The 24751-nt window shown below is 56.0% G+C and overlaps 13 protein-coding genes across 13 annotated transcripts in view; 8 read left to right on the top strand and 5 right to left on the bottom strand.

The window, feature by feature from the left end:
• Window positions 1-19: 19 nt before the first annotated feature.
• VTJ04DRAFT_2685 (uncharacterized protein) lies at window positions 20-4850 on the top strand (the record flags this gene model as incomplete). Its single annotated transcript, XM_069360501.1, has 3 exons — window positions 20-626; window positions 695-2279; window positions 2342-4850. The coding sequence occupies 3 exons, from the start codon at window positions 20-22 to the stop codon at window positions 4848-4850; spliced, it is 4701 nt and encodes a 1566-aa protein (XP_069221206.1).
• Window positions 4851-5400: 550 nt separating this feature from the next.
• On the top strand, window positions 5401-5616 carry VTJ04DRAFT_2684 (uncharacterized protein; the record flags this gene model as incomplete). Its single annotated transcript, XM_069360500.1, has 1 exon — window positions 5401-5616. The coding sequence occupies one exon, from the start codon at window positions 5401-5403 to the stop codon at window positions 5614-5616; it is 216 nt and encodes a 71-aa protein (XP_069221205.1).
• A 773-nt stretch (window positions 5617-6389) lies between these two features.
• On the top strand, window positions 6390-6926 carry VTJ04DRAFT_2683 (uncharacterized protein; the record flags this gene model as incomplete). The annotated part of the gene is made up of 3 exons (XM_069360499.1): window positions 6390-6530; window positions 6593-6615; window positions 6737-6926. 3 exons carry the CDS (start codon window positions 6390-6392, stop codon window positions 6924-6926), a joined length of 354 nt encoding a protein of 117 aa, XP_069221204.1.
• A 283-nt stretch (window positions 6927-7209) lies between these two features.
• VTJ04DRAFT_2682 (uncharacterized protein) lies at window positions 7210-8118 on the bottom strand (the record flags this gene model as incomplete). The annotated part of the gene is made up of 3 exons (XM_069360498.1): window positions 7210-7733; window positions 7811-7913; window positions 8059-8118. 3 exons carry the CDS (start codon window positions 8116-8118, stop codon window positions 7210-7212), a joined length of 687 nt encoding a protein of 228 aa, XP_069221203.1.
• A 794-nt stretch (window positions 8119-8912) lies between these two features.
• VTJ04DRAFT_2681 (uncharacterized protein) lies at window positions 8913-10541 on the top strand (the record flags this gene model as incomplete). The annotated part of the gene is made up of 1 exon (XM_069360497.1): window positions 8913-10541. One exon carries the CDS (start codon window positions 8913-8915, stop codon window positions 10539-10541), a length of 1629 nt encoding a protein of 542 aa, XP_069221202.1.
• Window positions 10542-10854: 313 nt separating this feature from the next.
• Window positions 10855-12962, bottom strand: VTJ04DRAFT_2680 (uncharacterized protein; the record flags this gene model as incomplete). Its single annotated transcript, XM_069360496.1, has 2 exons — window positions 10855-12538; window positions 12718-12962. 2 exons carry the CDS (start codon window positions 12960-12962, stop codon window positions 10855-10857), a joined length of 1929 nt encoding a protein of 642 aa, XP_069221201.1.
• A 58-nt stretch (window positions 12963-13020) lies between these two features.
• VTJ04DRAFT_2679 (uncharacterized protein) lies at window positions 13021-13927 on the bottom strand (the record flags this gene model as incomplete). The annotated part of the gene is made up of 4 exons (XM_069360494.1): window positions 13021-13151; window positions 13299-13355; window positions 13451-13506; window positions 13902-13927. The coding sequence occupies 4 exons, from the start codon at window positions 13925-13927 to the stop codon at window positions 13021-13023; spliced, it is 270 nt and encodes an 89-aa protein (XP_069221200.1).
• A 90-nt stretch (window positions 13928-14017) lies between these two features.
• On the top strand, window positions 14018-14468 carry VTJ04DRAFT_2678 (uncharacterized protein; the record flags this gene model as incomplete). The annotated part of the gene is made up of 2 exons (XM_069360493.1): window positions 14018-14115; window positions 14159-14468. The coding sequence occupies 2 exons, from the start codon at window positions 14018-14020 to the stop codon at window positions 14466-14468; spliced, it is 408 nt and encodes a 135-aa protein (XP_069221199.1).
• A 967-nt stretch (window positions 14469-15435) lies between these two features.
• On the bottom strand, window positions 15436-16795 carry VTJ04DRAFT_2677 (uncharacterized protein; the record flags this gene model as incomplete). Its single annotated transcript, XM_069360492.1, has 3 exons — window positions 15436-15496; window positions 15642-16705; window positions 16784-16795. 3 exons carry the CDS (start codon window positions 16793-16795, stop codon window positions 15436-15438), a joined length of 1137 nt encoding a protein of 378 aa, XP_069221198.1.
• An 18-nt stretch (window positions 16796-16813) lies between these two features.
• VTJ04DRAFT_2676 (uncharacterized protein) lies at window positions 16814-17707 on the bottom strand (the record flags this gene model as incomplete). Its single annotated transcript, XM_069360491.1, has 3 exons — window positions 16814-16861; window positions 17198-17363; window positions 17466-17707. The coding sequence occupies 3 exons, from the start codon at window positions 17705-17707 to the stop codon at window positions 16814-16816; spliced, it is 456 nt and encodes a 151-aa protein (XP_069221197.1).
• A 788-nt stretch (window positions 17708-18495) lies between these two features.
• VTJ04DRAFT_2675 (uncharacterized protein) lies at window positions 18496-20582 on the top strand (the record flags this gene model as incomplete). Its single annotated transcript, XM_069360490.1, has 6 exons — window positions 18496-18534; window positions 19406-19818; window positions 19944-20111; window positions 20180-20239; window positions 20424-20499; window positions 20559-20582. 6 exons carry the CDS (start codon window positions 18496-18498, stop codon window positions 20580-20582), a joined length of 780 nt encoding a protein of 259 aa, XP_069221196.1.
• Window positions 20583-23667: 3085 nt separating this feature from the next.
• Window positions 23668-24366, top strand: VTJ04DRAFT_2674 (uncharacterized protein; the record flags this gene model as incomplete). Its single annotated transcript, XM_069360489.1, has 3 exons — window positions 23668-23727; window positions 23879-24208; window positions 24295-24366. The coding sequence occupies 3 exons, from the start codon at window positions 23668-23670 to the stop codon at window positions 24364-24366; spliced, it is 462 nt and encodes a 153-aa protein (XP_069221195.1).
• Window positions 24367-24389: 23 nt separating this feature from the next.
• The window catches only part of VTJ04DRAFT_2673 (uncharacterized protein), a gene marked incomplete at both ends in the record, with an annotated part of 2661 nt that continues 2299 nt past the window's right edge, over window positions 24390-24751 (top strand). The window contains one exon of the mRNA XM_069360488.1: window positions 24390-24417. Coding sequence (XP_069221194.1) covers window positions 24390-24417 — 28 coding nt within the window. The remainder of the gene's footprint in view (window positions 24418-24751) is intronic.

Raw genomic sequence — 24751 nt, 5'->3', positions numbered from 1 at the left:
CGCACCGTCTACCGCCGCCATGCATCCTCCATCCTTCGTCGACGTGAGCATTATCGACCTGCTCGAGGCCGACCCGAGGCCCTCCTTTATTGTCGCTCTATCCCCTCAGCCACCCGCCGTCGTCTATGCCAATCCCGCTCTGGCCGCAAACCCGACCTTGCTAGGCTTGGTCACTACAAAGGCCGACGACACGGCGCCCTTGTGGGAATGGATCACGGGGACTCCTCTTGCCCCAGCCTCTCGGCGTCCGAGCCCGGAACTCGCTCCGGGCCCTCCGGCCCCTCTAGCCCCGGCTTCGGCTGATATATCCGGTCCCAACTCGGCATCCGCTACTCTCGTCTCCCGCACTCGTTCCTCGTCCATTTCCTCTTCCTTTTTCTCCTTCTCCAATGTCTACTGGACCAGGTCCATTGTCCATGAGCAGATGGTGGTCGTCGGTGCCAATGAACAAGCACCTCCTTCACGCCCATCACGAAAAGTGCGCGTCGATTCCTCGGAGCTCCGGGCCGTCACCGTCACCACCTCGCCGAAGCGCCATGTACCCACTATCCCCACTGCCGAAGAGGTTCAATCCGTAGGCCATGTTCCCTCAGATCCTGGATGGATCTTGCCTGAGATTGTGTCTGGTGAGTCTTTTGCTGGCTCGTTCCCCTTTGTTATTTTGCTTTCCTCCCCCTCATGCTTACCCTCTCAGACCACCGCCCCTTTCTCAATGACATCAGCAACGTCGATTGGGCTGCTACTCCTCTTGGTCCTATAGACGGCTGGCCCCGCAAGCTCGACGAGACGTTCAACCATATCCTCGTCGACAGCCGGCCCATCGCGCTGTACTGGGGGCCCTCCTACATCACCATCTACAATGAAGCTTTCAGCAAGCTCTGTGGTTCAAAGCACCCATCCATGCTCGGCATGCCTGTCCAAGACGCTTGGGCCGAGGCCGGCCGAGATCTACGAGATATCATGCAGGGCATTTCGCCTCTTCAGCGCTTTCCGGTGGAGGACGAGTGGCGTTTCTTTGTTGAACGCGACCCCTGCGACGACAATACGTGCCCTGCACGCCTCGAGGAAACATATCTGAAATGGTCATTGGTCCCCATTGTCGAGGGCAAGGAGATTCTCGGCTTCATGCACCCCGTCGCCGAGACTACCAGTTTGCGTCTCTGGGAGCGCCGCATGAAGATGCTCGTCGAGCTGGGCGAGGAGCTCATCACCGCCCGCGACATTGATAGCTACTGGGAGCGCGCCATCCGCAAGTTGGGTTCGGTCGACCCCTGTTACGACGTCCCTCTGGCCATCCTCTATGCCGTTCACGACGATCCAGACCCTCCGCCTGGAAATGGGCCTGCCAAGGTATGTCGCCTGAAAGGCAGCCTTGGTGTCCCTGACGGCCACCCCATCGCCCCTGACTGCATTCACCTGCGCTCCGATGCCAGCCCGTTGGCATCATCCATTGCGGCCGCCCTCGAGTCTCGGCATCCGACCCTGATCCGATCAAACGACGGAACCTTGCCTGCCTCGCTACTCGAAGGCCTTCACTGGCGCGGCTTCGAAGGCGACGCCTGCCGCGCCGCCGTTATCTGCCCCATACGGCCGACCAGGGACGAGAATGCCATGGGTTTTCTACTGCTAGGGCTCAACTCCCGCCGTCCGTACGACAACGATTACCGCCAGTTCATCTGGCTGCTATGTCAGAAGCTCGCCACGTCACTAGCGTCCGTGGTGCTGCTTGAGGAAGAAGCCCGTCGCGGCCGCACGGCTGCTGAGCAGGCCGCCTTCGACCAGGCCATGCTCAAGGAGAAACTCGAGGTCCAGACCAGGGAAGCCACCGAATCGATTCAGATGTTCGAGGCCGTCGCCGAGTTCGTTCCCGTCGGCATGTGCTTCGGCGACAAACACGGCACCATCACGTACGCCAACGACGCCTGGTACAAAATAACTGGTCACCCTCCTGGGACAGGCCCCATCTCAATCCAAGCTTTCCTGTCGTGCGTGAAGGACGAGGACCATGATCTCGTCTCCTCCCAGTTTGAAAAGCTCAAGTCGAGCGGCAACGTCCAGTTCGAATTCCGTGTCAAGCCTCTCCATAATCACTCTGCAGCCGATTCTCACTCCAGCCGCCAGGATAAACTTACCACCACGAGCTTTGATAAGGCTCATCTGGATTTAATATCTCCCCAGGACCGCATGGAGCGCCACGTCTTGGCCACCGCCCGTGCCGAATATGGCCCCGATGGAAGTCTTGTCCGTGTGCTAACGTGCCTTACTGATGTCACGACCCAGTAAGTCATTATCTCCAACCGTGACTACTCCAGCAACGGGGGACCGCGCTGACAATGCCAAGTAAACACACGGCGGAAGAAGCCATGAGGCGCGCCCAGCAGGCCCAGAACCTCAAACGCATGGCCGAGATTGCTACAGTAGGCATGTACGACATGGACCTCAACGGTCGCCTGCTGAGCGCAAATAACGTCTTCTTCGAGATGTGCGGTCTTCCCAAGGTCGACCCGGCTGTTGTCGAAGTCAGGCCATGGGAGGTATGCGTCTTCAAGGAGGACTACCCGCTGTTGATTGAAAAGCTCAAGAAACTTGTGGAGGATGGTGTGATGCAGAACGTTGAGGTCCGGCTCACTTCCACCTGGACTGCAGACGACGTCTCCGGCCGTAAAGTCACGGTCCCTCGGATTGTTCAAGCCACCATGATTCCCGAGCGCGGCTCCGATGGAAACATCAAGAGCTTCACGGGCTGCTTGAATGACGTATCGCTGCAAAAGTGGCAGCTCGACTCGGAGATGCAGCGCAAGAACGAGGCCATCGAGTCCAAACGCCAACAGGAGAACTTCATCGACATGACATCACACGAAATGCGGAATCCCTTGAGCGCGATCCTTCACTGCGCCGACGCTATCACGGCCACCCTTTCGCGTGTACAAGAGCTTCTCGGCGACGAGGGTATCAGCGCCATACCTGCCGCTGGAGGAGGTATTGCCGCTGTTGACGACGGCTGGGTTGCCGAGGTGCGAGAACTCGTTGAAAGCGGTATCGACAACGCCGAAACCATCGTCACTTGCGCCCAGCACCAGAAGCGCATCGTCGACGACATCCTCACTATGTCCAAGCTCGATTCAAGTCTCATCTCAATCACACGTGTCACAGTTGATCCCATCAAGATGGTCAAGGAAGCGCTGAGGATGTTCGAAGTCGAGGCCCGCCGTGTCGACATCAACCTCAGCATGGTGGTTGATCCGTGCTACTACGAGCTGGGTATCAAGTACCTCGAGCTTGACCCATCGCGTCTCAAGCAGGTCCTCATCAACCTGCTGACCAACGCCCTCAAATTTACCAAGACGGGCCCTACGCGCAACGTGACTGTCGCTGTCCGCGCGAGCTTGACGCGCCCTACCGAAGCCAGCAGTAAAGTTTCGTTCATCCCACGTTCGGAGCCTTTACCTGATGTCGCCAAGCAATGTCGCCATGACGATCTCAAGGAGGAACAACAGCAGCCAGTGCCCGCCAACCGTGCGAATCCTGTGTACTTGATGTTTGAGGTCGAGGATACGGGCGAAGGTTTGACGGAGGACGAAAAGAAGACGTTGTTTCAACGCTTTGTTCAAGCATCGAGCCGTACGCACGTTAAGTATGGCGGTTCGGGACTGGGGTTGTTCATCAGTCGCCGCCTGACCGAGTTGCAAAATGGAGCAATAGGGGTTGCCAGCAAGCCGGGGGTGGGAAGCACCTTTGCGTTCTACATCGAGGCGTACCGCCCAACCGAGGAAGCAGTGCGCGAGGCGGATGCTCTCAGTCGGGCTTGCGAGGAGGATGAGTTTTCCCCCCTTCCCGGGTTGCGCTCGAGCCCGATGAGCTTCAGTCCTCGAGGAAGTCTCAAGCGAGGGTCGATAAGCTTCTCCTATGGCACCTTGAACAGCGGCCCCGGCAGCAGCAACTCCAGCGTCCACAGCGTCAACATTGGCGGCAATGCCAGCAACAATAATAACAACTCGATTGCGTCGAGCGTCGAGAACGGGAATGGGAAAGCGAAAACAAACGGAGCCTCGACCTCCACTGGCGGTTCATGCAACTCGGTCGCTTCATCGGGGAGTCATACGGTTCCGTACCGGTCCCTCAGCCAGGCCACCCTGAGATCAAGGCACTCTTCGGAGTCCACGACAGATGAGCAGGGTCCACTGATCAGAGGCGTACTTATCGTGGAGGATAATCTGATCAACCAGCAGATCACGCGCCGCGGGCTGTCCAGTTTAGGGTTTACTGTGGATGTGGCTAACCACGGTGTCGAGGCGCTAGAGAAGCTGAGGCGGAGTGACCGATTCGATGATGGTGGGAAAGCTGTGGGAGTGAATGGCGGGAAGGTGAATGGGGTTGGGGAGGACAAAAGTGGTGCCGGGACTACGACCGTGGTTGAAACAAATGAGAAACCTACTACTTCCCATGACGACGACAACAGCAGCAACACAGCTGCTGGCGAACAGAACATCAACAAACACCCCACCTCCTCCTCATCCAACGGCCCCCCGCAACGCCAAACCAACCAACCCCCTCCACCGTTTCCGCTGAGCATCATCCTCATGGACATCGAAATGCCGATCCAAGACGGGCTCACGTGCACGCGGCGGATCCGGGAGCTGGAAGCACACGGCAAAATCAAGGGCGGACGCATCCCCATCATCGCCGTCAGCGCCAACGCGAGACTGGAGCAGATTGTGGAGGCCCGCCAGGCCGGGTGCGACGACGTGCTTGTCAAGCCGTATCGCATGCCAGAGTTGGTGGAGATGATGAGGGACGTTATGGCAAGGGTGGGGGGAGGGTCGTCTTGCGTGATTGAGGCGAGAGGGTAGGCGATTGGGGAGGAGGGTGGTGGGATGGATGAGTTGCAAGCGGTACTTCTCACGGTTGCGTTGCGGGCGCGGAAGAAGAAGGGCCAGGCGGGTTCTGGTCCTGAAGGTACCCGGTGGGGGGTATATGAGCAGGCCTTGAGGGGTGTTGTTTTCGACGGTCCATAACTGTGAAAACTGCCTTCGTTACCCTGGAGTCTGATGTGTGAAGAAGAGCTCATGAGTTCGACTCACACATCGGGCACCCACTCTGGGGTTTCTCAAAACCAAAAGCCGCGTATGCCTCGAAGGCCGAATACCCACCCCCCAGGTTCTGGGGGGACACACCCGAAGTAAACTCCCCAAGGGGGGTTTCGTAATCGGCTACCCATCTCTCACCGAGAGAGGTGGCTAGCCGGTGAGCTTTTGCCGCATTCTTATTATATTTTTCTTTTCCCTGTCCTCTGCTCACGTCAGATAATCCATTGCTGGGTGAAACAGAAGAAGAGAGCGCAGGATAACAAAAGTGTTTTGAAAGGATAATTACGGAAGAGGAGTAACTTGGTGTTTAATTATGGTTGGGATGTTGTCAGACGGCTTGGGACAGAAACGCAAAGGTAGAGAGCATTTGCACGGCAACGGCAGGGAATTTATGGACATGAGAAAGTTGGGGGAGAGTGGAATGTATTTTTATCATGGGGTCTGCATGCACAGGAGCTTGGTTTTCGGGTTGCTACGGTGGTTAGTTCGTTGGTCGGTTTCTGGTCTGGTTTGGTTGGTGTTGTCTTGAGCGAGTATACCCCCTTCCTGGATTTGCGCATGTATATCTGATGTATAGTTTATATTATCTGTACTCTGTCATCTTAATGTTCTTTTGTTTTGTTCGCTTTAAGAGCTTAATTAACCGCGTGAGCGCGTCCCGATTATTTGGTTAAGTAGCTACCTACCTGTGTCACACTGAGGCGTCGTCATCGTCATCCTTCAAGTCCGGCCGGACATCCCCACCAACCCCAATGCCGGCTACGGACTCCGTCTTAATTCAGATACCAATTTTGGAACAATAAGTGCTTATACCGGTTGTATAGTACGGAAGAGGGTTGAAGATGGATCCGACATGCCAGTAGTCCATGGCGGCGGCGGTTGTATCTCACTCTGTTTCCTACTCCTGCTTCGGCTTACATGTTATCGGTTCCCCGGACTGAGTACACGGCAGTGACGAAGAAGAGTGGGATACCTCCGGCATAGTACCTGCAATTTGAGCAAGGACCTGGACAAGGAAGTCATGGAGAATGGTAGGTCACATCAAATCGGACTTTGTTCCTTCCATGACGGAGGGAGTACTCGTATCATCCATCGGAACGGGTCCCTTTTGTAAACACTCGGTCCTACGCGGAGAGCAGGTGCATCTTGTCACAGGAAGGCAGGTCAGGGAAATCATTTAAAGCGCGCTTCCTGTCTTCTTCGTCTTCCTATTGTCGTGTCTCAAGCCTCCCATCCACAGATACAATCCAAGACACAAAGCAAAGAACACACATACACAGAACGAGACAGCAAACAATCATCATGACCGCCGCCGGAGCCACGGAAACAAGCACGCCGTCGGGCGGCAAGAGTTTTCGCGCCGTTCTCTTCAAGGTCCCCAATGCCGAGGACCGAAAGGCGCTGATCGAGGCGTACAAGACGCTGGCGGAGACCAATTCCAAGGTACGACCTCTCCAAGATACGCTCGCTCGGGGCCACGGCTAACATGGACTCATTCACGGCAGAACGGAAAACCCTATATTCTCGAGTAAGGCTCTCTCTTCCTCGCTCTTCTTTCTTTCTCTCTTCCGCATCATCCACGGCCTCCTTTTGCTTGTCCCCAAACCATGCCAACCAGTCCTGACACCATCTCCCCCACGTACTTTCAGAGCCCGAGCTTCGGAACTCCTCGACGACCCGCGTTCTCAAGGATACACCGTCATCGGACGGACGGTGTTTGCCAGCCCCGAGGACCTCAAGTACTTTGACGAGGAGGATCCCGCCCAAGTGGTCTTCAGGGAAAAGGTCACTGCTTGGATTGGTGATAAGCCGATTGTGGCTACTGTGAAGTCGGTGTAGGGAGTGAAATCCTCAGGATGTGGGCTTGCAAGACCCTTGGGTCAGGGTGATGGGAATCGTGAGGTAGCCGTGGATAGGACAACAGATGGTGGGCTTAAGCACAATGAGATAGGTGATTGTACTCTTTACATGTGGGAGCAGTTGAGTCTGACGTGACCAAAGTCCAAACACGCCTTACCAGCATCATCGCAGGATCATTACACAATAACCATCATCATATACCCACAGCCAAATGCCTCCCTCCCTCTTTCCCTGTCATGGCATCCCCAGAGTCCCCCTCCCATCAGCTCTTCACCTTCCCTTCTTCAACCCACCACTTCAATCCTTTACTCCACACCTCGAACCCCCTCTGAACCTTACCGGCAACTGTCATCCTCACGACGGGCGCCAGCGGCCCATAAAACGTCTCCCAACATGTGTACTCCGTCTCAACTCCTCCCCCGTCGCTAGAAACTTCAACAAACTCATGCACCCTCTCAGACGTCAACAGCCACGCAGGCACCACCGCGCCGGGCCGCTGGCGCCAAGCGATGCGCCAGCCGTTGCGACTAGGCCCTTCTTCTTCCCCTTCAGAGGAAATGGGCTCGAGGACGCTGACTTCCAGGGCGATGGCCTGGCCTTTTGGGGACTCGGAGGCGTTGGTAACGGGAAGGACAGGTTCCTCCGGTCCGAGGTTCATGTGCACGTCGAAGGTGAAGTGCGTGCCCATCTGCAGCTGCAGGTTGGTGGTGATGTCATTGGTGGAAGAGGAGGATGGTGGTTGGGAATCGATGGTTACGTGGCGACAGAAGCGGTTCCATTGAGGGTCTAAGCTTAGGGGTGAGTGGTATGGATTTAAGATAAGGGGGGATTAGTGAGGGAGAGGGCGTCAGAGGAAGACATACAGGAGGATGTGTCCAGGACCGCGTCAAGGCATTCGCGCGGCGTGGCACGGATGCGAATAGTGCACGAGGTGGTGTAGGAGAAGGCCCCGCCGGGTCCGTAGGACTGGTAGGTGGTGTGGTGGGTATGTCAGTGAGGTATTGACTCAGGTGAAGATGGGTTGGTATCAGTCAAAGGTGGGAGGTTTTGCATGAGAGATGTGGATGAAGGGGTGCCAAGTAAGACGAGCAACAGGCTTGTATGTACATACAGGAGTCGGCACTGCAGGGCCCGTTGTGGCCTTGACGATGGATTGGTCGGCCGATGCCATTATGAATGCTGCCGTTGATGTTGTTGTCAATGCAGAAAACAACAGCATCGACGGTTTCATCCCATGTCAACCTACTGTGTACTTGTTTGTACAGTGTCCAGAACAGTGTGAATTCTTTCATCCTGATGCCCCTCTTGTTGTTGTCACCCACTGCCGCCTTACACAGTATTTCCTGGGCTGCACCCTGGATATTTCCAAGTCCTACGAGTGTACGAGTAGTCATGAGGCATGCTGATATCAGGCCATAAAAAACAATACACAGCCATTTCAAGGTAGACTGGCTTGGAACCGGCCACTCGCCTGTGACTGACCCGTTTCCTTTTTCTCTTCTCCCCCTCGGCCACCGGAGCAAACCCCATCCCTGGCTGGCGATCGTTGATATCCGGCCGCTGACCCACTCGGCGCGGGCTGACAAGGTCTGGCCCATATAACAACGGCACGATGACGACATTGTCCAGTCTTCTGCTGGTCGTCAGCAGCAACAGACAAAAAGCTTTGCTTGGAGACGAGCATCATGGTTCTATCATGACCAATCATGCTCTTCCTGATGAGCAGACGATGACGCTGACTGAGGGGAAGGAGGGGTTCGATATGTCTGACTTGTACGAGGATGGAATATATCTCAAAGCATTCATAACTTGATTTATAGGAAGCAGAGTCCTCTCTCCCTGAACTAGAGACCTTGCCCTCCCGTCGTCAGCCCATCAAGTTCATCAACTACTAGGCCTTATGTGGCATTACTATCTAGACACTTCTCCAACACGTCCCTGATATCCATGACTGAGTGATTGACGATGAGGCTGACTCTAGCTCTCTTGCTGGGCGCGGAAGCTGCTGCGTCTGCTCTCCTCCCTTCTCTCGAAAAGCAGAAACAGTTCTTTGTGCAGGATCATGCTCAGGATGAGCAGAACGCCGTCCAGGCCTGGTGGGACACTCTGTCGGACCCCAAGGCGTTCCTGTCTCCCATCGACAACACTATTGCCAATGGCAGAGACTTTGGCAACTTCCTCCCTCTGCCCGGCGGCGACCATGGCCACCACGACCACCGCGACCACCGGGACAAGACCATCTACGACCTCATCAAGTCCTGTCCGCACACCTCTAAGTTCGCCGCCCTAGTCGACGAGCACGACGATATCAAGAAGATACTTCAAGACACGGAGAACAACTACACCCTTTTTGTCCCTACCAATGATGCCATCGACCGCATCCACCACGGCCATCACCACCACCACCATCCTCCACCCAGCAACTCCTTCCTCCTCTCCGTCCTCAAGTACCACCTCGCCCCATCCCTCTACCCACTCTGCCGCGTCCACCACAGCCGGACCATCCCAACCCTCTTACACCCGCCCGCCTTAGCTCCCGAGGATTCCTCTTCTTCCTCCTGCGGCAGCAGCAGCTCTCACCGCCGGCGGGAGCACCACGACCAACCCCAACGCATTCGCTCCTTCTCCACCCCATTCCTGCGCCGCACTTATCTCAACTTCCATTCACGTGTCATCCACGGCGACATTCGCGCCAGGAACGGCTTCGTCCACGCCCTCTCGCTGCCGCTAGTCCCGCCGCCGGGGCAAATCACCCTAGTCCGCGCCTTGCCGAGTGCGTTTAGCACCTTTGCGCTGGCGCTGGAGAGGACGGGCGTGGCGGGCTTGTTGGACTCGGATCATCATCACCATCATGATGATGATCATGATCATGACGGAGACCATGACGGAGACCATGACCATGAACACAAGAATGGCGGGGGCGACGACGATCACGACCATGACGGCGACGATGACCACCATCACCACCACGCCGCCCTTCCCCGCGCGGGCGGCGCAACCCTCTTCGCGCCCACCAACCACGCCTGGGCGCGGCTTGGGTGGCGGGCCAACGCCTTCCTCTTCTCCCCGCACGGGAAGAAGTATCTGGAGGCACTGGTGCGCTATCACGTCGTTTTGAACGAAACCGTTTACTCGGACGCATACTACCGAGGCAGATGGGATCATCATGATCATGATCATGACGATGGGGATGACGACAAGCAACAACAAACTGACTTCTCCACGCGCCGCAGCTACGGTACAGAAGGAGGAAGAAGAAGATATTGGCACATCGACCTCCCCACTCTCCTGCACAACAAACCGGTGAGCGTGGACGTCAAGACCTGGGGTGCCCACGGCAACTTTGTCTCGCTGGTCGTCAACGGGTTCACGCGCGTTTTGGTGCGCGATGGGCCGGCCGATGACGGCGTGATTCAGGTCGTCGACCGGGTTTTGATCCCGCCGTGTGAGCATCATCATGGTGAGCACGGTAAGGAGGATGATGGTGATGGAGAGATGAGTGTTGAAGAGCTAAAGAGGAGGTTGGCGCCGTATGTGAACGGCGATGGCGAGCAAGAGAAGGAGGAAGCGCCGGAAGAGGTGAAGGATTTGTGATGGAATGAAGGATGAAGGTTGGTGGAAACAGACTGTTATGTACCTATTGTTTAGCACCCACCTACCTTGCTCAAGTTTGGAAATGAGAGATGGGACTATATCAAGGTGTAATAATTCTTGAAAGTCTAGATAAGATCCGGCCATGTATGTCTAACTAACCCCCCCTCAACGGCCACCATCAGCGTCTGCCCAAAACCGTGTTCACCTTGACCACTTCTACTAGGAAAACCCCACAAACCTGAAATGCACAATGTCATGCACAACCAAACAAACCCACTTCAACCACGCCGCCCAACTGTGACAATTCCCTCCCCTAAAACCAAGCCTTCCACACCCACCACCCAACAGCACCGACGGCCAGCGCCGTCCCCATGGCCGCCGCGCCCTCGCGCGTGCTCCAGACCATCGCCGACCAGCCCACCACCACCTCCTTCCTCCTCGCGACGGCGCGCCGTTCCCAGGCGTGAACGTCTATGGGTATCGGCAGGCGGAGGCGGGGTCGTTCTTCTTCCGTTACGGCAGACGATACCGACGACGATGTCGACGCGGCTGCGCCGTCCTGCTGCAGCTCAAGAAGCTCCTCCGGCGGACTGAACTCCTCCTCCGACAACACGGGGACCCGCGCGCGGAAGTAAACCGCCCGATGATCGCTCGTCTTCATCAACGGAAGGGCATCATACTCGAGCACCTCCACCTTCACTCCGTCTCGTCCTACCCGTTCCCCAACCCACCGCGGCACCTCCCAATACAAAACTCTATCGCACCACCCGGGCCAGCGGTGCGGGGCAAACCGCCACGGGACAGCCTCCAGCCCGTTCTGCGGCTGTCTCATCACCTCGCCGCTTTGCGTCCATCGTTGCCCTTGCCCATCCTCCCCTTCCTGCCCCTCTTCCTCGTCCGGCCACGAGTCCAGAACGTCAAACTTATACGTCGGTCCAAACTTCACCTCGGCCTCGCTCAAGCCGTGCAAGGTCCGCCCGGCCGTGCGTTCCCTCGTCAGCTGGTCGCGGGGCAAAAACGCTGCGAACTGTCGCTCTGCTGGCGCGCGAGGGTCAAAGGACGGGAATGCGGCGCCGGGAGGAGGGGTGCGGCTGCCGATGCGGTAGTTGAGATCGCCTGCCACGAAGAGGTGGGTGGTGGGTTTGTAGATGGATAGGGCGTGCAGGGCGGCGGTTTGGGATGGCGTTAGCGCCGGTGAGCCTTCGGACCGGCGGATGTGAAGGAGAGGATGGGTGTCCGTTTCCTCCCCTTGGTCCCCGGCGTCGCTCTCAGACGCGGTCTCATCGTCGTCATTAACGAGTGGTTCCTCCTCCTCACTAGGATCGGGGCTATCCCCCGTCGGCAACCTCATAATCTTCTTTTTCTTCTTCGGAGGCGGGTGGTTATCTCCAGCCCCAGACCGATCCGGCATCGGCTCGGGAGGCTGCTCTGGCCAGATCTCTGCCGGGAGAATATCCCTCGGATTCGCGAACGTCAGGGCCGAGGCGATGCTCCGCCAGTTGTCGTTGCGCTTTTTGAGATTCCACTCCATGGCTGCCAGATGGGCCGCGACAAAGGTGAGTTCGGTGGATTTGGACGGCCCCTGCCGCCCGGCTGACGATGATGATGATGATGATGACCTGCCGTCTCTCCACGTCACCCTCAGCCCGACGGCACCCTTGTTGCCCATGTCCGCGGCGCCGAAGCCACACTCGGCTTCCGCAATTGCTGTGACGGCGGATGGATCACGGGCATACAAGAGCATGGCTGTCATTCCGACGTTTTTGGCGCGAACGAGGGTGTAGGGAGACGGGCTGGAGGCTGCGCGCCTCCTGGTCCCAGCGGCGGTTGTGGCAGCATCGGGCGGGGATGATGATGACGCCGTCGCTGGGGGGTCGCCATTCCCTAGAGCCCAGGAGGATGCCAAATTGAGCGCCTCGCTGAAGCGGGCATAGTATGGGCTGAGAAAGTAAGAACCGATGAAGGAGTAGGAAAGGGGCGCAATCTCTTGGAGGGAACTATATTTGTACGTGAGTAAGAATGGGTTTCATAAGCACGTGTAACTACTTGGATATGCAGCGTGTGTGGAATGGATTGGATAGTCTCTTGGTGGTCAAGGGTTGCTAGGATATGAGTGGCAGTTCATCTCACATCTTTCAATCAAGACCGATCAAAAAAGGTGTGAACTTAAACTTACAAAACAACCAAGTCAGGCAATTCGCTGCCGCTCGTATTCCGATGGGTCAAGGCGCCATGCAGATGCGCGGCAAAAACATTGGGTTCGATCAGCGTCTTTGCGCAATTGAAGGTGAGGATAAAGACATCGAGGGTGGACAGCAGCGGCGCCATGTCGTTGCTCTTGGGGTTGGCTGCTGCTGTTGAGGATGAAGGTGCTGTTGTGGACGCAGCGGTGGACGTTGTTCCTGACGCAGGTTTCGGCATTTTGTGAGTGACAACTAGGCCTGGACCGGGATTAGGCCGACTTCAAGGTTGGAGGCCGTCAGATGGGGGTGGGCGCTTGCATCGGGTCCGGCTGGGCTGTCTTGAGGAACGGAAACAGGAATCCGTCCGTTCGTGGTAGGGCCAGACAGTTATGACGATAAGATCCGCGAAGAGTCGACCTGAGTGCGGCTAGGTAAGGTACCCGAGGATTAGCACTCTGTAAGAAGCCCAAGAAACACGACCTCACAACCAACAACCCCTCAAAAAGGACTGCTGCCAAGCTTTAGTTGAGTTACGTAAACAACCGTATATGCGATCGCCGAGAGTTTTCTTGACGATTTGCCGCCTGAAAACTTGCACCACGGTGAGGTAAGGTCAGGTAACAAAGTATCGCTGAAATGTTCAGTCAGTTATGGCCTGGGCTGGGCTGGGCTGGGCTGCAGCAAGCAGCATCAACTCGGAGAGGGTGAGGAGGGGCGGAAACGCACATTCAAGTTCAGTCAGCTGAAAGCTCGGAATATTACTCGCAGTATCAACCTCGCAGCTGTAAGTTGCAAACCTGGAATGGAAACAAAACATAACGCTTCCCAACCTCGGGTAGGTACCGAGACGGAAGCCATCTTATTATACCTCATCAGCTCCCCATGCCTTTGGAAGCCCTAGACACCCTAGGACTCCATCATGTCAGCTTGGGATCCAATATCATTCCCCCGCATCTCGTGGACATGGGCCATACGGACGGGTCCAGACCCGATGGGTTGCCTAGATAGAGGTCATCTGGGGTTTCGGAACCCAAGAAGAAAGCGGAGGCGGCGGGGGAGGGCGGGAGCTTATGTGCTCAGCCTCCCTTGGTGTGCATCCAAAAAGGAACACGGTCAGGTCGGTCCTCATGGCTGTGCCTGAGCACATCACACTCCCTCTGTCTTTTCACCCACCCACAGTCCGAGGCGGGTGAACAAGACCATGTGACGATATTGTTCTGGAGTATGACACACAACACTCGCGCTCAAAGTCACCAACAAGGCGTAAAGTAAAACACACGACACCATGTATTAATGAGCGACTACCTGGGATTTTTGTGCTCTGGCAAGCCTGCGCTACCCGTCACCCTGGACTCCAAGTCATACCACAAGCCAAAACCGCAGAATGTCAAGTGTGTCCCTGTGCTGCCTGAACCCATGACATAATAACCCAAGGCCGCCGGCAAATCCTGGAATGCTTCTCCCACTGCCTCTTCTCCCGCCAGGTACCGATGTCATCCTGATGACCGAGCCATATCGACCTAGTCCGGTGCATCCGTGTCCTCGCGAAGCTGCCCCGAAGAGAGAGAGGATAAGGGAAATATTGTTGCCTGGAAAGAGAAAACACACATCCATCAGCTGCCGCCCCCACGGTCAGCCCTGGGTGAATGCTTCCTTCTCCATCCATCCGTACCAGCTGAACAGACCTTTTATCCCCCCAGACCATTCCGCCCTGGACCCAGGCAACAACAATAGCTGTGGCTGATATCCCATCAGGTGATTGGCATCCCCGTCGTGGTTGTGAGTCTTGACCAGAACAGACCAGTGCCTGTATCACAATCCACGGCCGAGATGAACCAAGGCAACCCTGCCTGCCCGCCCATTATCCCGTCGTCCTGTGTAAGCGAGAAACCAGGAAAGACACAAGGAAATCGCTTCGTCCCCTTTACCTCCCCACAAGCGATACCCGGTGCGCGGTGAAAGGGCAAGATACTGCGAGAACGAAATGCAGAACAACCAACAGAAAGGAAAAGAACAAGAAAAAAAAACACAAAACAGAGTGCTCCGAGAGAGATGTGCTGTTGACGATGGGGTGCTAGTCATCAAATCCCTTGACCGAGAAACCAGGGGAGCGGCTGCCTAGACAACCGGCGCGTGCCCCAGGCCTCCCGATTCATCGCCGATCGTTGCTCTCGACCCTTGCTGCGACACGACGGGGGAGCTGCCCTGACGAACCACAGCTCCTCCCCTCTCCAGACGACACTCCGATGGCTCGAAGTGCCGGACATGCCGTTCGGGAGATTGTTCACCCTGCCCAAACCAGCCGGGCAACCAGCCAAAGGCCAGCACGCCAGACGGCAAGCCAGGTCGAAACATCAGCCGAGCCAGATAAAATTCATGGAGCAGAGATCCCAAGATTTTGAAGGAAATGATGACCCCAGAAAACAAGAAAACGAAAACAGTGACAATCTCGAGATGGTGGTGTCGTGGTGTTGAAGGGCGTGTGTCCGTGAATCGATGCTGGTCTGGGTCCCGGGGATAAACAACGAAGGCGCCGCGGCGCGAGAACAATCCGGATGCTCATGGCGAAGCCGCTTCGATGTGGGACAGGGGGGAGAGTAGGGGGCGGCCGGGCCCGTCCAGTCAACGAGAAACAACATCAAACAGCCCAGGGAGATAGGCGTCAAGATCCGAGTTGCGGTACCAACCACGACTCAAGTCCGCCAGCCGGTTTACTGATTGGGGGGATAGTATCCCGGAGCGGCACCCTGAGCCTTGGCAGCGGAACGCAGCCTGTTTATCGGAGACTGATTAGCATTCGGTCAGCCATTTCGCCTTCGAAGAGCGTATGACGAGCACAGCAAACTCGAAGGAAATAATGATTCCTTACTACTAGGAATGCTATTGTCTTGGGCTAGGCTTTTGACGAGTCACTCACATCCTGTCGCTTCCGGGGACGGGGCGGCTGGGGTCCGGAATATCGCCCGTGATTGCCTTGCGGGTGGCGCGGGGCAGAGCCGCCTGCTGGTCCTTGCGCTGCTGCTGATCCTTCTGGTCCTGCTGGCCGGGCTGGCCCTGCTGGTTGCCGGCGGCCTGCTGGATGGCCTGGGCGTTCTTCTGGTACTTGTAGACGGTCCAGTCGAAGACATAGTCGTACTGGAAGCCTTCCCGGACGAACAGATCCCTGAAGATCTTACGCAGGTAGCTGTAGTCGGGCTTATCGTCAAAACGAAGCGACCGCGTGTAGTTCAGGTAGATGGCAAACTCGTTCGGGAAACCGCGGCAGAGCACGTCGGTGGGAGTCGTCATCTTCTTCTCCATGATGCGGTCGTACTTCTGCTTCTTGGTGGCAGCCTTGAGTCCCTGCCAGGGGAGAGAGCCGCGGCAGAAGTAGAGCATGACGTAGCCAAGGGACTCCATGTCGTCACGGCGGGATTGCTCGACACCCAGGTGGGTGTTGATGGAGGCGTAGCGGGCAGTGCCCGTCAGGTTCTTGTTCTCCCTGTAGGGGATGTGGAAGTGCGTCTTGGGGTCGCGGTACTTCTTGGCGAGACCGAAATCGATGACGTTGACCTGGTTGCCGCGCTTGCCGATGCCCATGAGGAAGTTGTCGGGCTTGATATCGCGGTGGATGAACGACTTGGCATGGATGTACTCGATGCGCGAGATGAGCTGGTCGGCCAGCAGAAGGACCGTCTTCAGCGAGAACTTGCGGTTGCAGAAGTTGAACAGGTCCTCAAGGCTGGGGCCGAGCAGATCCAAAACCATGGCATTGTAGTCGCACTCGGTACCGAACCAGCGGACGAAGGGAATGCCGACACCGCCGGCGAGGGACTTGTAGACGCGAGCCTCATACTCGAGCTGGGGATGCTTGGCCTTGACGCTCTCGAGCTTGATGGCGATCTCTTCGCCCGAGATGATGTTGGTGCCGAGGTAGATATCACCGAACGAACCGGAACCGATCTTGCGACCGATCCGGTATTTGTTGCCGACACGAAGGTCCTAGATATTGAACGTCAGCAAATGTGACCGACGACGGCAAGGAGACCGATGTTGGAGAGGAAGTTGGAGAAATCTTACCATCGTCGTCATCTTGGCGGTTGTGCGGGTTCAACCCGTGAGATAGTAGTGCTGGATGTAAGTGCGAAGATGGAGAGGCTATCGGTTAACGAGTTAGTTGCACTGTGAGAGGATAGCGGGGTTCAAGTCTGTTGTTGATGGGGGATGAAGACGAGACGATGAGATGGGGTTTGGTGGAGGACGGGGGGGTTGTTAGAGAAAGCCTGGGGCCTGAACGGGGTGGCGGTGAGGGCTGAGGCATTGACTCCCTTTTGGCCCAGTTTGCCAAGAAACACCCGCGGCTCGCGGCTGAGACGACAGAGGCCTGGAGACTCCCCGTCGGCCAGTCCGGTGAGGACCGAGCGGAAAACAAAAAAAAATAATCAAGCGGTAAGGTTGCGGCAATGGCGAGATGGATGCTCCGACACAACGTACCTGAACAAGCTGGCCCGTGGTAGGGTGGTCTCTCGAGTTGTTGAGGTGTTGAGATGCCGAAGGTGCTCGAAGGCTCCGGGCGGTCGGAAGACGGAAGATTGGGAGTTGGGTGTTGGTCAGGTTCAGGTTTCGGGGTTGAGAGTGGCGAGCCAGATGGGATGGATCACTGTGCGGGAAGAGAATGCTGCGTCAGAAAACCGGAAATCGAGTGAAAACTTGAAGTGCAAAAAAGGCAAACGAAAAGCTGTGAGGTTTTTTTTTTACCTACCCCTCGCGATGGTTGTGAGTTTGGGATGTTTTTCTTTTTCTCTCCCTGGTCGTTGGAATCGAGACGGAGAGCGGATGGGCGGAGGGGAAAGTGGGAAAGAAGGAGAAAAGCAGCGAGAAAGGGGACCAGGACTTTGTGTTTGGGCCGCCAGCCAGCCCGACTCCCACCTGAGGAGCCCAGTCAGGCGCAGCCGGGGCCCCATGGCGCGCCCTTTCTGCCCAGCTGCTGGCCGGCCTGGGCATCTTTCCTGGGTCCCAAATGCGGCCAATGCGGCCAATGGAGGTCGAGCGGGAGGAGAAGGCTGCACAGTGCGCTTGTGGGTGGTGGGTTTGCCAGCACTGTGTGAGACGGCAATGGCAGCGTTCAGAGCCGCCCGCATCCGCCCACATCCGTCATGGCAGGCGGCAACCCACCAACCACACCGTCAGCGCCCCATGTCTCAAGACCGCACGTTCTCGGAAAGGAAGTCCAATCCTGTGCCCGATTTAGCAGCCATTTGCCCTCGGCAGCCTCTCGCTGTGAGCCAACTGTGTCGGTCTGCAGCGCCAGCACACGCAACCAGCGTCGTGGACACCCCGTGGACACACCGTGGACACCACAACGAGCACCTTTCGATGGAAGCATCCTGGAAGCGGCGGGACGGGACGGGAGCTAGGGCTCCCTGGGAGCTTGCATCGATGCGCCGGGCTTGCTGGGAACGTAGGTAGTGAATGAACCATGACATCCGAATCTGCACCTTTACCTCATACCTACTCCGTACTAAAACAGGCCAACATGCCAAGTGGAAACGCCGGTGACTGTTATCGTCCAACGTCGTCAGTCATCATGTTTGTCCGGAAAATTTCGAGGTCCTGTCACGAGGTTCCCTGCTGAACCATGAACGGTGTGTGTCGGTGGGCGTCTGGCGTGACTGTCAACCTGGAAGCCAGCATTGAATGCCAACATGGCGTAGCAGGTCATGGGAAATCCTTATTTCGCTATTTCCCTCACCATCAAGCGGTGGCAATCAAGAACCACCTCTCATCAACCAATGCTAGGCTGTTCGACTCTCTACCGAAATCACGAGACTGTGAGCCCAATAGGTTCCAGGGTGTCGAACCGGATGGGCCTGGTCCACCTCAACTATAACGTCCGGTCACCTTCGATGGCTCAAATTCCCTTCAACACCGCTTCCGTCTTGTTCGAATGCCGGATTTTCCAAGTCCGTCAAGTCACAGGTTCTGGTTACCACTTCTGTCCGGCGATGAGTCCCAGGTGGGGTGGTCAACCAGCTCATGCAGCAAGGTTGCAGCGAAACTCGACGGAAATGTGACCTGATGATCATCGAGTCTTGTTGGTTGTTAGTGCTTCGATCTCTGAACAGGGATTCACCTAACCTCTTCTTCCAACAACACAACAATCTATCAACTTTTCAGTTGCATTGGTGTAAATAGTCCGGGTCACAACAGAATGCCTAAAAGTGTTCGGGGGCTTTTTTTTATCCCTCAGAATCACATCCTACTCTGTATTGCTTGAGAGAGAGATGAGTAGGACACATGACCGAACGCTAGTGATCCACGGGTGGGATACCCGGGCGATATCACACCCACCAATATGCATCCAAAACCAGGGGAGGGACGGGAATGGGCCGACCCATGTTGTTGACTCCAGATATAGAACAGGAACATGTGAAAACAAAACTATTGAATACAAAAGGAGATATGGCCCCAACTGCTCACCCTGTTGTATGTTAGAGAGTCCAGGCGCGTACTCTTTGTCGCCGTCCATTCGTTTCTTGATCTAAACCAGTCCACTCGTTCGTACATAAAATGAGACTCTCCTTCTTGCTCTCTGCCGCCTCCACGGCCTTCGTGGTGGCCGAGCAGATCGAACAATCAACCACAACGTCGCTGGCGAGGACGATCAAGCCCAGTTCACCCAAGGCCACGCCGACACTCTAGAACCCATTTGAGCTCGACATTACATACCCGGACAACAATCTCTCGTGTAACCAAACCGACGTTTTACCCATTGTCTTCGCCGTCCACAACGTCACGAATCTTCACTCCCTGGGCCTTAGCGTCACGCTCGAGTGGAATTTGCACCCGACGGTTTTCAGCACGGGCTACACCCTCTATGGTTATTCCGTGGACAACGGCTCGTTCGCAATTCCGGACCCCTCGACCCTCCAAGACCCCTCGGCCCCGCTCTTCCTTGTAGCCGCCACGAACGTCACCTCCTGGATCCACGAAATCAAGAATCCCAGGGACTGGGTCACCATCCAATGGCGCATCCGCGTCTCGGGCTGTGGTGAGCCCGACATCGTCGCCCGCAGCGACAAGTACCACGCCTTCCTTCCGGTCCCTCCCAAGTGGTACGCGCGACTCAGAGAGGATGGATACGTGATCGTGGAACCCGGGGTTGAGTCGACCATCTACAACGGCGACGACAGGCCGTTCAAATGTCCGAGCCGGCTGCGTTGGTCGACGTCGTTGGCAGGGACGAGACGAACCCGACCTGCGCCGTCGCGAACGAGCTGCTCGACGTTGACCAATACACCTTGAAGCTCTTGCCGCTGGACGTGTTGGGGATCACGCAAGCGTGCGCGATCCGCATCGACGGGGAGAAGGCCAAGAGCCTCAACAGCCAAGCAACGGCCTATCTGACGTCGCCGCCCACGGCTGCGGCAACAACGGGAAGCCCAACGGAGACAACAAGCCTGACGGAGAACGCAGCGTCGGCGGTGATGATGACGTGGCCATTGCAAATGGCAATGGTAGCAATGGCGATCCTTGGTGGGTTGACATTATAGATGAGCAGGCAGATTCTTCGGTAATTTCACGAAGAGGATAGAGGGATCGTACTCTCAAGCTGTTTTGGTACGATCCCTTCAACCATCCTGTCCGTAAGTACAATCTTTTGAATCAATCATTGCCGTCAACGCTGCTGGACACAGCTTAACACTCAATAACATTCCAGCTGTCACAATCTGGTAGCTTCACCCCCGGTCCAGTTTGCGGATGGAGACTCTGGTCCCCTCCTACATATGATTCATGTGAGACTTGGACTTGAGCTTGACCCTCTCGCACTGTGCAAGCCACAGCTGATTCCCAGAGCTGCCAGCAACTGGTCGGTTAGAGGCACAATTCATCCAAAAGCATCAGTTGATGTCAGAGTTCCTCGACAAGTTCCATGTCTTCGTCTCCAATGTTCTCCCGCTCTTATCGATGGTTCATTGACAAACCACCTCCTTTGACACTTTCTCCAAGACAAAACGGGGTGTTTACACGACTTCCACAAAGCTCGGGACAGGGCCCTACACACAACTCGTGGTTCTTAGGTAGACTTTGCGGCCCGTCCTCCTAACCGCGATTATCCCTCCAAACCTGGTCCTCCGTTCATTCCCCAAGTGGACCCAAGATGCGTGATGGAAACTCTGGAACATCCCCCTTTTGGCTCCTGATTGCGGCCTAACTGAGGGGACTCCATCTCCAAGCATGGACAAGACCGGATGACTAGGTAGGTCCTTCGTCCGGAGTGTTGGGCTCAGCGACCTCCTCACCGCAGCTTGTGATTACGGTGGATTCCGAGATAGAGTACGTGATCACCTAGCTATTCGTAGATCTCTCCGACAGCCCCGCCCTGCCCTCATCGATCACATTGTCTTTTGGACTCGGCACGGCCAGGGACCGTCGCACAGCATGAAACTAGGTAAAGGAAGTCTTGTCGGTGCTAGTCACGTTGACTGAGCCTACCTGATCTACGGAGGTAGGGGGCGTAATTTGACAATGACAAGCACCTTACTTGTACCGTCTTGTATGACCAACCAGAAATTTGTCGTCTTTGGGAGCAGACGGAATTTGCAGCATGAGGCGCGCTTATCGTTGGAACAAGCCCCGCACCACCTAAATCAGGGTGGTGGTGGTACAATGAAAAGAAGCACACAGTAAGCCGTAGGTTGAAGAGGCGAAAACTGACGAAGCTTTTATTCCATGAGAGAGTTGAAGACTTGAGATGGATCTCGGGTACTCGTGCCATCCGTCAGCACATGTCCAGAAATTCCTCGACGACGGCATCAGACATGTTACATCCTACTATAGTCTATCTTCTCGCTCTCGGTCCACCATTTTTGAACCAAGTCCGAGGTGGTCATCGTCGCCACCCACCGGCCTCCCGGTCACGGTGTGGCTCTGCGGATTTTGCATGTTGACGCCACAAGCCGGGGGGGTTGCCACAAAGGACGAACCTTCGGGGAGGTTTGACCAGTCAGGAGGACCCTTTAAGCCACGGACTTTGGATCTCCGGTGGCACCAGGGAGCATTGGAGGAAATACTACTGTGCGTAGGTAAAATCTAGCCGGAGTGAGATATGTGCGGCAGCAAATCAAGTATCAGGCACGTTCTTACAGAGCAGAGCAGAATGGGTTTGCTTCCGTGCCTAGGCAGGTCTTTGGTCGCTACACTCCGTAGTAGTACTCATATGTCTGGAATCCACAAGTCGCCGAGAGAGATAAGATAGGAACGAACTGGATACCAATGAGTATCTAGTCTATAGTAGGTACGACTAGACGACGGCTACCCCTCACTCTAGCTCCTGTTCTAAGGAGGCTTCCAAATCCCAGGCCCCACCATCGTCATCACCGCTGTGAGCGTCGAGAGCGGGGTTGACATTTCCATCAAAGTGTTGACAAGGAGTTTCCCCGCTCAGGATTGTCAGCTCTCTCTTCCATCTTAACCATGACCAGAAACCGAGAGAGCAAGAGAATGGCGGGAATAGTTGTTGTCGATAATGGATATGTAGTAGCTTTTTGCTGATGGTTGACTTCCATGGTGTTGGAGGTATGGGAGTGCTCGAGCCCGCTTGTGCCATTTGGGGCTTTACAAAACCAACAACACATTTGAGACTCGTCTTTAACACAACGATCCCCCGACAGGGAGAAATAATTTAGTTCAACCTGGGATCAGATGTTTATGATGGGGATTTCTCACTCTATGACCTACCTTGCCCCTTACGCTCAGGTAGCCGAAGAACGAAGGATAAGTCCTCAGCACGGACAGGTCCCCCATCGAAGCTCTGGTAGAAGACTTAACTATGGAGTCCGGGCCAGGCTCAGGGCTTGTTGAAGCCGTCATGTGTCCCCGGGAATTCAGCGTCCCCAATCTTGCCGTTTTCCCCAGCGACGAACCATGCTGGATTGGCGCTGATGGGATCCACAAGGTCCCAGTCCCGTGATGACCGGGAGCTGCAAACAGAGAAGGCCCCATGGGATAAGGAGTGGTTGACTAGGGGGGGAGGTAGGTATGTACCTACACAGTAGTTGAGGTGATCACTTCTATCGGCTGGCCCGAGGGAGAGTCGTTTGCTGTTCAGGTTGAAGGCCAGTCATGATTTGATGATGGTTGACCGAAGAAATGCATTTCCTTGAAGTTCAGCTCGATGCACCCCGGCTCTGGCCTCGACGCACCTGCAGCCATCCCAGAAATGCCAGGCCCGGGCCCTGAAGCCTTCCAGGGGGTCGAAGGGGGCAAAGGGACAAACGCTTTGGGTTTGGGGGGTTGCCAAGAAGATGTGGACTGGGGTTGAACTGGGGTTCCGCTGCCGTCTTGTCCACTCCTTCGTTTCTTTTCATTGTTGCGTGTCTTGTCGACAACCCAGGGACTTGACAACCTTCGTTCAACAAAGTTGCCCCTTGGTAGCGTTATAGTTACTTTACGGACTGCCGTCTTTTGCCTGCTACACGGCTCCTTTCTTGTCTTTCATTCTGTGATCCAGGGAGTCTGTACTACCAGGTTGCCGGTCCGATCATTTTTTTCTCTCTTCCCGGCCTCATCCCCTCCAGAGCTCGGCACTCCGCTGCCGAGAGCCAAAGGCACGCAGCACACCGCTTGCAGTTCTCGGCGTTGCAACCCGAAGCTCTCCTCCCGCTGCCGCTGTCTGTCCCTGTCCCCTTTCGTCAGATCCACCGCCGGCTCCAGCAACAATTCGAGCAGCACAGACACAGACCGACAGGCGGCCCAAAAAGAAGTTGGACGACTGCTGCTACGACTGCTGCTGTGCTCCCATCGCCTGCTTTTTGTCCTGTCCTGTCCTGCTCTGTTCTGCCGCGAGCCAGGCGACCAGCACAACCCATTGCCAGCCTGGCCGTGGTACACACATTCATATGTACAAGTGACCGACCCTTTCTCTCTGGCACTTGCTGCGTAGTTTGGCGACTTTCAACTCTATGATCAACTCGCGACCCGACGTCAAGTCCTCGCCGTCTCCCCGACTTTCTGCTTGTGCCGTCTAACTCTCCGCGGCCTGGAAACCCGGCGACCTCGTCTCTCCCCGAATCGAGAACCAACCAGTCGATTTCGACCCGTGGACCAGCAGACCTGGGCTGTTGTTGATCGAGTTTGAACGTGTTCCCTGCGAATACTGCGACAACCGAAAAGACTGCATTGATCTGCGACTTCTGCTTCTTCTTCTGCAGCAGCAGTAGCACGACCTCGACACCTGCGCGCAACCGCACAAACAAAGACCCGGTCGAGAGACACCCGTGCCATCTCGTCCCATATCGCTCTTCGTCCGGTCGGTCGTGTCAAGAAATCGAGCATCCAAGCCCGTCCTCCCATTACCCGGCAGCCGCTTTTACATACACGGCCCAGCCATCGAGGCCCTTGAAAATCTACGTCGCAAAAAAAAACAAGGAAAACGTCGTGTTTGAGACGGGATCCACGACCAAAAAGACCCGCTGTTTGAGGGACCGCTCCTTATCTCCACTGGTATGATGCTGGCCCTTGTCCAAGGGGATTGCTTCCCAGACATTTTGACACGGTCGCACAGAACATATCGGCGTTGACCTGCAAAGGATCACAGCGATCGGCCACACCACACTCTCTTTTTCCAAACACCGGATTCCGCTGCCGAACCCTTCTATTAGATCTGCCGTGACGCGTGTCCGACATGGCGGATCCGCAACGAGGCCAGCAAGGTAAGCCGTCCATTGACCATCCCCTACTGCCCTGACGTACCACCCATCCTACGTATTCGCCGCCACCGCCGCCTACGCAATGCACATGGACGACAGGGAACTTGGACGGCCAGCCCGCCATGCTTGTGCAAGGACGTGTGCCTAGTCGCCTAGTCTCCCGTTTCCCAACCGTTATCCAGTCAAGAGAACCCGCTTTTGCGCCGCAGCATGTCCATCGCTTCGCTTCCAAGAAAGCCTGTCGTGTCATGCCGGGAGATTGCCGTTTCATGTTCCCACGACCGTCGTCCCTCTCTGCATGCATGGTGCCGCTCGACGGGCCCAACCTGTTTTTCCG

Source organism: Mycothermus thermophilus, assembly GCF_041956435.1.
Source record: "Mycothermus thermophilus strain CBS 625.91 unplaced genomic scaffold VTJ04scaffold_2, whole genome shotgun sequence".
Lineage (NCBI taxonomy): Eukaryota > Fungi > Ascomycota > Sordariomycetes > Sordariales > Chaetomiaceae > Mycothermus > Mycothermus thermophilus.
The sequence above is the reverse complement of the archived record's forward strand: the minus strand, read 5'-3'. Positions and strand labels throughout refer to the sequence as shown.